At 43.6% G+C, this 9428-nt stretch overlaps 1 protein-coding gene across 1 annotated transcript in view; it reads left to right on the forward strand.

Annotated features, from left to right (window-relative positions):
* The window catches only part of HK2 (hexokinase 2), a 75693-nt gene extending 68613 nt beyond the window's left edge, over positions 1-7080 (forward strand). The window contains exons 17-18 of the mRNA XM_003413702.4: positions 1040-1273; positions 4523-7080. Coding sequence (XP_003413750.1) covers positions 1040-1273; positions 4523-4667 — 379 coding nt within the window. The 3' untranslated portion in view covers positions 4668-7080. The remainder of the gene's footprint in view (positions 1-1039; positions 1274-4522) is intronic.
* Positions 7081-9428: the final 2348 nt, after the last annotated feature.

Below are 9428 nucleotides of genomic sequence, written 5' to 3' on the forward strand. Positions count from 1 at the left end.
GTTTACAGTTTAAGGGCAAGTATATAACATCGGCATGAAAAAAACACTGTACGCCAAGCTGTCATGAGCCCATGCAGAGTAATATGGCTAGGTTTTAGACCAAATATCAAAGGGAGAAAGATACCTGTCCCTAGGATGTAAATTGAAATGCACAGAGGAGGGTAACCTATTAAAAGCCTTTGTGCTTGACTTGGGGGTTCTTCCTAACTGCTGGCTGGGGTGGTCAAGTGGTCAAGACTTAGTGAAGGTTAGACCATCAGGCAATGCAGAAAACATGCCGGACATCCGTTCAGTAAGCCCAGCCCCCTCTCCGGTCTAATGGCAGAAGTGTCTGCTCTAAATTAGAACAGAGACTTCCAGAGCCCTTTTTAAAAAGTTAATACTGTGTCATTACTCTCAGACACATGGAAAGCTGGGAAGTAGATGGCTGGCATGAGTAGCCCCCAAGGCGTGTGCGTCAGTGAATAGAAAGAATGTGTTCTAGTATGCGTGTCTGTTTGTGCGAGAGAAGAATCCATAGTTCTAAAATAGTCCTCTTTATAATCAGGTTGTTTTTTTTTCTGACAATCTTATTTACATTTGTGTAATAAATAGCGGTGGGGGCAGGGTAGAAGAGAGGCTATTGCTGGTTGGTGATGCTGGTCTTGCTGACCTGGGAACAACCGTGGGAGAATGGACAGGAAAGAGCTACGCACCTGAGAACCGTCACATTCAGCCATCGTCACTGTCTTTGTTATTTCCAAAGGAGTGGCATACATAGATAGTGAATTTTCTTTTGTTTCAAGAATCAGTTTTGTATTAGCAACACCCTACCTTACTTGGGTAAACGGGAAGAGGGAGCTGTTTCTTGGTCTTCCTGTCACACTTGAGAAGTGGCTAGTGGAATGGGCAGTGGGCTGAGTTCAGGAAACCCTCCCAGATGGCCAGGCCCCACAGAGCCCCTCCTATAGGGGAGCTGGGCCCTTGCGGTGGGGAGGGGTGGGGCCATGCAGCCCTCTGGCAGATGACTGACTGACCCTCATGGTCTCTCTCCCGCCAGTGACTGCCTGGCACTGTTGCAGGTCCGGGCCATCCTGCAGCACTTGGGGCTTGAGAGCACCTGTGATGACAGCATCATCGTCAAGGAGGTGTGCACTGTGGTGGCGCGGAGGGCAGCCCAGCTCTGTGGTGCAGGCATGGCCGCTGTGGTGGACAAAATACGAGAAAATCGTGGACTGGACACCCTCAAAGTGACTGTGGGCGTGGATGGGACCCTCTACAAGCTACATCCTCAGTGAGTGCCAGACCCCAACCCTCTTGCCTCTTGTTGCCCTCTGTGTCCGTTCTGTCCTTCTCTTCTTTCTTTGAAATGAATCCTTAGACATTCCAAAGAGCATATATAATGTATACATAAAGGAAGGAGCCCTGGTGGCACAGTGGTTAAAACGCTCAGCTGCTAATCATAACATCGGTGGTTCAAACCCACCAGCTGCTCCACAGGAGAAAGATGTGGCAGTCTGCTTCTATAAAGATTTACAGCCTTGGAAACCTTATAGGGTCACTATGAGGTAGAATTGACTCGATGGCAGTGGGTTTGGTTTATATATAAGGAGCCCTGGTGGCACGGTGGTTAAGCACCCGGCTGCTAACTGAAAAGGTTGGCGGTTTGAAATCACCAGCTGCTCCTTGGGAGAAAAGATCTGGCAATCTGCTCCCATAAAAATTACAGCCTAAGAAACCCAATGGGGCAGTTCTACTCTGCCCTATAGGGTTCCAGCGAGTCGGAATCGACTCAATGGCAACGAGTTTGGTTTTTTGGTATATGTGTATATATATATATATATATATATATATATATATATATAAAAGCCAAAAAAACCAAACCCATTGCTGTCAAGTCAGTACACACACACACAAACATATATATATATATATATATATATCAGGTAGCTCCTGACTTATGATGTATTCAAGTTACAAACCGCACTTACGGTTCTCTCTCTTTTTTTTTTTTGTCCATCTTATAGTTAGTACTAGTTAGTAGGAGCCCTGGTGGCACAGTGGTTAAGAGCTCGGCTGCTAACCAAAAGGTCGGCAGTTCGAGTCTACCAGTTGCTCCTTGGAAACCCTATGGGGCAGTTCTACTCTGTCCTATAGGGTTGTTATGAGTTGGAATCAATGGCGATGGGTTTGGTTTGATTTTTGGTATCGTTAGTAATAGGCGCTACATACAATGTTGCAGCGTGAAATTTGCCAATGTCGTCATTCTCAGATGTAATGTTTCCAAACTCTAAAGACAAAAATCAGATTTATGAAGATACTTATAATAAAAGGCAATAATAAAATTTTTTAAAAATGAGGTATTCAACTTACTCAGAACTGACTTACGATGGAGTAGTGGTCAGAACGGAACCCTGTCTTAAGTCATGGGCTACCTGTGTATGCACATACACACACACACACAAATACGGTGTAATGATTAATAAGCAGAAGTAGACCTGTGTTTCCACCACCCAGTGTTAGAAGCCCCCTACGAGGCCCTCCCCAACTGCACCCTCCACTCTCCCCTGCCAGGGTTGACCTCTACGTTGAGTCAGTCACTTGCTTTTCTATTTTCCCACATGTCTATATATAGAGAGAGAGACATAGTTTAGTTTTACTTATTTTCGAACTTGCCATAAATAGAATCCTATGACATCTCTTCCTCTGTGACCAGCTTTTCTCACAGCGTTTATGGTTTGAGATGCATCCATATTGAAACATGTACTTGTTCATTCATTTTCGGGGCAGAATAGTGTAACTTTGAGTGAGTCTACTATAGTTTATCTCTTCTACTGTTGATGTGTGTTTGGGTTGTTTCTATATTTTGACTGCCAAAAACAGTGCTGCTATGAATTCTGGGAAATGTATGCTGGAGCTCTTGAGCAAGTTTTTCTACAGTCTAGAGCAGGGGTTGGCAACTATGGCCACTGTCTGCTTTTGTAAATAGTTTTATTGGCTTGGAGCCATGCCCATTTGTTTATGTATTTTACTGTCTAGGGTTATTTTCACGCTAGACAGCAGAGTAGTTGTGAAAGAGTCCATATGGCCCACAAAGCTGAAAATATTTACTATCTGGCCTGGTATAGAAAAAGTTTGCTGACCCCTGAGTATGGAAGTGCTGAATTCCCTTCTCTTTTTGCTCTTTCTTCTCTTTTGCTATCTCTCTCTTCTTACCATTTCGCTCCTCCTCATTTGCATGTGTTTTTGAATAAACTATTTTGAAGTCAGGAAATGCCTCAAATGTGCCCCACCTGGAATGCCTTTCATCTAAAGGTTGAAAGAATAAATAAATCTATCCCCCTGGCCAGAGTAGTAACAACAAAACAAAACAACCCGTTGCTTCAATTCTGACTCATACTGACCCTATAGGACAGAGTAGAACTGCCCCATAGGGTTTCCAAGGAGCATCTGGTAGACTCGAACTGCTGACCTTTTGGTTAGCAGCTGAGCTCTTAACCATTATGCCACCAGGGTTTCCAGCCTGAGTAGTAGTGGACAGAGAAGCTCCTTGACTGAATCGTTTCCTGCTTTCCTGATAACTATTTCAAGAAGTTAAGCCACTTGTCCAAAGCCTATATGATTACTGACAAGAGCAGAACTTCAGAAGTTCTGAGTCTCCCTTCCTGATTACACTGATAGTCCCAGATGAAGACTGGGAGGGAGACAGAAGCCCAGCCACTGGCGCCAGGGCTTGGCGTGAGAAGCCTCTGTCCTCAGCTTCATCCTAACCCTGCTGTGGTGGGACAAAGGATACTATGGTAAAAGCCCTAACACAATGGGACTGCCTTGTTTTTCTGGGTCTCGCTAGCTTTCTGCCTTTGACAGGGTGCAGAGTTACCACTTTTCTATTGCTTGTTTTAGTGGAAAATATTTGGGCTTTTCTTCCCTGACAGGCTTTCACCTTAATCAATTCCAGCTTTCCCAGATTTTACTGTATATCTTTCTCTGGTCCTATCAAAAGGGGATTATCTGCGATCATTTTAATGTCCCAACAGCAACCCCCTAAGTCTGCTCCTTCGCCTTTTAATGGCACGCTGGAGTAAACATGCGTCTGGGATGTAAGGCAATGCCCCTGGAAAATATTAAGCCACGTGTCCTTGGCTCCCCTCCAGAGCTTATGAACAGGTTGTGCTCTTCTGCAAGACATACTTGTGGCGTCCACCACTGATTAGTTTTAAGAACAGCTTTGTCAGAATCCCAGACCTTTGTGTCAGAATCCCAGACCTTTGTGTCAGAATCCCAGACCTTTGTGTCAGATCTAAATTCTAGCTCCTCCACTTGGCAGCTGTGACATAGAACTTGGACACATTTCTTGCCCTTCTGAGGCTCAGTTTTCTGATATGTAATGTGTAGTAAGCATTCAATACATGGTAGCCTTCATTCTTCTCACTATAATGATTCCTGGGTTTCTGACATCACTGCTTAGGGGCTCATCTCAGGGGACAAAAATCGATCATGACTAAGGCGTTTTTTTCTTGTGTCTTCCCCTCACCTTTTTCAGCTTTGCCAAAATCATGCATGAGACGGTCAAGAGCCTGGCTCCGAGATGTGACGTGTCCTTCCTGGAGTCCGAGGATGGCAGCGGAAAGGGGGCGGCTCTCATCACTGCTGTTGCCTGCCGCATCCGTGAAGCTGGACAGCGATAGAGCCCCTGAAATTGGAAGGGGCTTGCTCTGCTTCCCTCTCTTCCCTGTTGTAATTTTAAACTATAAGGTCCCACCCACTTGTGCCAGACACTCTTGGCTTTTCCTCGGCACAGAGGATCCCGTCAGACTGGGTTTTGCCTCTGCATATACTCACTGTAAAGTGTGGTGCCCAAGCCTTGGCCCTCCCAAGATAAATACAATTTGAAGTAAGGATTCGTTCACACCTGTCACAACCATCCCTATTGGTTCTCTTAAAAATTCTTTAAAATCCTACCCCCCTGGCCAAATTCCATGTCCCTATATAATCCTATAGGATGAGGACACTAATGTAAAGGCTCGGTTGCTTCATCTTGGAGCCTGAACTTGGCATTTCTAGGGGGAGAGCACCCCCCCAGCAAGGATATTGTTACTGTTTCTTCCATCAGAGGCTGGGGAAGTCCCCACTAACTTGAGCCCGATTCTCCTACAGACAGGACATGGCAGGGAGGGGGCGACAATGAAGGGGAATCCATGAATATCCACCTGGAAGCCCCTCTTTGACCTCATCTACGAGCATTTGCCCTGTGGATTCCTGGAATCAAGGGGTACAGCCCTGAGTCTGGGCGAGTGAAACCAAAGCCAAGAGTTGACAGCGTTCTGCAAGTGGCTGGCCACGCATCTCACTGCAGAATTATCTAGGAGCAACGGACCTTTGGGGGAGCGGCGGCTTTCTGTTTGTTTTTTAAAATTTTCCTGCAAAAGTGGAAAACACTGTATTTTTCATTGTAATTTATGTTTGGAATTTGTTTAGTTTGTGAAGTAGATCTGCACCTTCATCTTGACACTGTATGTAATGGTCGGTTGTATGCAATGTATTTATATGTTAATTTGCTATGTATATAGATGTGCAGGGACTTGTCAGACTGGGCCTCATCAGCAAATCAGTGGGGTTAAAGGATGGAAGGTGAAGATACTGCCTGGTTACTAGAAATACCTCATTCACCTGTGGGGAAGTGAAGAGGGACCTCTTCCAGGTGAGTGACGAGCAAAGCGGCTGCTCCCTGGCCCCTCCTTCCCCTGTGGACTGGGATGTGGAAGGTGAGGACGAGCGTCAGAGGCTGGGCCATCACTGAAGAACCACAGCACCTTGCTGCTGTGTCTCGAGCCTTTCCTGGCAATATTACATATGTTCTTAACCAAAGGAAACGGGAATCATTTCAAATAGACTCCTTTCTTAGAAGCCTTTATTCTTAGGGCAATCACTAGTATTTTCAAGCTCTCTGACAGGATAAAGATGCCACCGACGTTTTATTTTTAACTGTGTCTACTTGCTCAAAAGCAAAACAATCAACAACAACAACCACCAAAAACCTCAGGGACAACATTTTTGGCGTATTTGTGCCCTTCTGGCAAATTTCACTTTGGGTTGGTTTAGCAAATGTTTGACAAAAAGTGTTGTCTGTGTGCTTCCCTAGGCTGCGCTGGCATCAATCTGCTGATCCATTTGTGTGTCTTTATACACAGTATTGATGTCACACTGCTGGGAGGGATGGGAGCAGCATAAAAGCCTCCGTACCCTACTTCCCAAGAGCCCAGTTAATTCTGAATCTGAAAGCCCTCTTCTGCCCTAAAATCCACACACCCACACTCTTAGGGAAGCTGCATACCACACAATGAAGAGGGAATGGCCTTGTAGCACTATTGAATAGGATGCAAGGATCAAAACAGAAAGGTAGAGAGAAGCTCACAACTCAATAGCATCCAATCTGTGCACATTTACCAAAGTTGTATGAGAAAAAGATCTGATTATATCATTTTTGGAACAAGGTGGGTTATGATGCATGAAAACTGTGTACAGCACCAGGTTTACCCAGGTCCTCCTGGGAAGTATGGAGGGAAGAGGGGCTGGCCCTTCTCATTTGTTCCAGTCTCACTTCACCTGTCTCGTGTGACCCCCTCTGCCATCTTCCGTCTGCACTAACTGATCCGAAATGTGGATGCCTCTTAACTACACAGAAGCCAAGAGACGCTTCTAGATTTGTATGTCACTAAAGTGTGCCCATGAAATAGAGATGAATTTTTAACTTTGAAACTTGAATATTAGGCACCTATGAAGTTACACATTTAAAAAAGAGATCTGTGTGTGTGTGTGTGTGTGTGTGTGTGTGTGTGTGGCTATTAAGGATGTGCTGTTGAAAATGCAATTTGAATGTTTGTGTTCCCAGAATTAGCTGACAGCCCTTTGCTGTTGCTGCTTTGCCTGATGTAAATACTGCAGATCTCGATCTTTGACCCGGATGTGTTGAACAGCAGGTCATCTCAAATCCTTCCTCATTCAGCCTACTGGAGATGTCATTCTGTAAAATAAGTAACTAGCTGGATTAGCTATGTGATGTTAGTTATTATTAATAAATTTTTAACATTTTAAAAAATATGCAAGTATTTCAAAATATGACTAATGAGTATTTTCAAGAGTTGTCCTTTGGGCATATTTGTACTTCCTGGTCAGTCTGATGAATAATACATGGGTGTGGGGTTTACTATGAACTTTATCCAAAGACTGTGGTGTTTGTCCTTGGTTCCTGAGAGATAACCTCTAAAACTTTGGGATTTCCCTAGTGGTTGAAACGTCTTTAATGAGGCTTCCAGGCCACACCTGAGGGTTCATGCTAATGAAGGCAAGAAAGACCCACCAAGTGATATCAGTGGACCTCAGGGAGGGGATGTGATTCAATCAATCATGCCTATGTAATGAGATCCAAGTATGGGGTCAGGCCATGGAAACACCATGGGCTTCCCAGTTGGTGAAAAACATCAGTGCACGTGGGAGGGTTGTTGTCAGGTGCCATTCATTCGGTTTCGACTTACAGTGACAACAGAAAAACAACACTGCCCAGTCCTGCACCATCCTCACAATTGCTACTATGTTTGAGCTCATAGTTGGAACCACTGTGTCAATCTATTTCATTGAGGGTCTTCCTCTTTTTCACTGATCCTCTACCTTAATAAACATGATGTCCTTCTCCAGGGAGCACTTTGGCTGTACTTCTTCCAAGACAGACTTGTTCATTCTTCTGGCAGTCAATAATATATGCAATATTCTTTGCCAACACCATAATTCAAAGGCATCAATTCGTCTTCGGTCTTCTGTATTCTTTGTTCAGCTTTCACATGCATACAAAGTGATCCAAGATACCATGGCTTGGGTCAGACACACCTTAGTCCTCAAAGTGTCAGCTTTGCTTTTCAACACTTAAAAGCGGTCTTTTGCAGCAGATTTGCCCAATGCAATGTCATTTGATTTCTTGACTGCTGCTTCCATGGGCATTGATTGTGAATCCAAGTAAAATGAAATCCTTGACAACTTCAATCTTTCCATCGTTTATCATGATGTTGGTTATTGGTCTAGTTGTAAGGATTTTTGTTTTCTTTATGTTGAGGTGTAATCCATACTGAAGGCTATAGTCTTTGATCTTCATCAGTAAGTGCTTCAAGTCCTCTTCACTTTGAGCAAGCAAGCTTGTGTCATCTATATAACACAGGTTGTTAATGGGGCTTCCTCCAATCCTGATGTCCCGTTCTTCATGTAGTCTAGCTTCTCAGATTATTTGCTCAGCATACACACTGAATAGGTATGGTGAAAGGATACAACCCTGATGCACACCTTTCCTGATCTTAAACCACGCAGCATCCCTTTGTTCTGTTTGAACAACTGCCTCTTGGTCTATGTACAGGTTCTGCATGAGCACAATTAAGTGTTCTGGAATTCCCATTCTTCACAATATTATCCATAATTTGTTATGATCCACACAGTCGAATGTCTGCATAGTCAATAAAACACAGGCAAACACTTTTCTGGTATTCTCTGCTTTCAGCCAAGATCCATCTGACATCAGCAATGATACACCTCATTCCACGTCCTCTTCTGAATCTGGCCTGAATTTCTGGCAGTTCCTTGTCGATGTACCGCTGCAACCACTTTTGAATGATCTTCAGCAAACTTTTACTTACATGTGATATTAATGATATTATTTGATAATTTCCACATTCAGTTGGATCACTTTTCTTTGGAATGGGCATAAAAATGGATTTCTTCCAGTTGATTGGTCAGGTAGTTGTCCAAATTTCTTGGCATAGGCAAGTGAACACCGTCAGCACTGCATCTATTTGTTGAAACATCTCAACTGGTATTCCATCAATTCCTGGAACCTTGTTTTTCACCAATGCCTTCAGTGCAGCTTGGACTTCTTCCTTCAGTATCATTGGTTCTTGATCATATGCTACCTCTTGAAATGGTTGCATGTCAACCAATTCTTTTTGGTACAGTGACTCTGTGTATTCTTTCCATCTTTTGATGCTTCCTGGGTTGTTCAATATTTTGCCCATAGAATCTTTCCACATAGCAACTTGAAGATTGAATTTTTTCTTCAGTTCTTTCAGCTTAAGAAATGCTGAGTGTTTTCTTCCTTTTTGGTTCTCTAACTTCAGATCTTTGCACATTTCATTATAATACTTAGTCTTCTTGAGCTATCCTTTGAAATCTTTACTTTCTTTTACTTCATCATTTCTTCCACTCACATTAGCTGCTCTACTTTCAAGAGCAAGCTTCAGAATGTCTTCTGACATCCATTTTGGTCTTTCTTTCCCGTCTTTTTAATGACCTTTTGCTTTCTTCATGTATGATGTCCTTGATAATATCATCCCACAACTTGTCTGGTCTTCAGTCATTAGTGTTCACTGAGTCAAATTTATTCTTGAGATGGTCTCTAAATTCAGGTGGGA

The sequence above is a fragment of the Loxodonta africana genome, chromosome 15, assembly GCF_030014295.1.
Source record: "Loxodonta africana isolate mLoxAfr1 chromosome 15, mLoxAfr1.hap2, whole genome shotgun sequence".
NCBI lineage: Eukaryota > Metazoa > Chordata > Mammalia > Proboscidea > Elephantidae > Loxodonta > Loxodonta africana.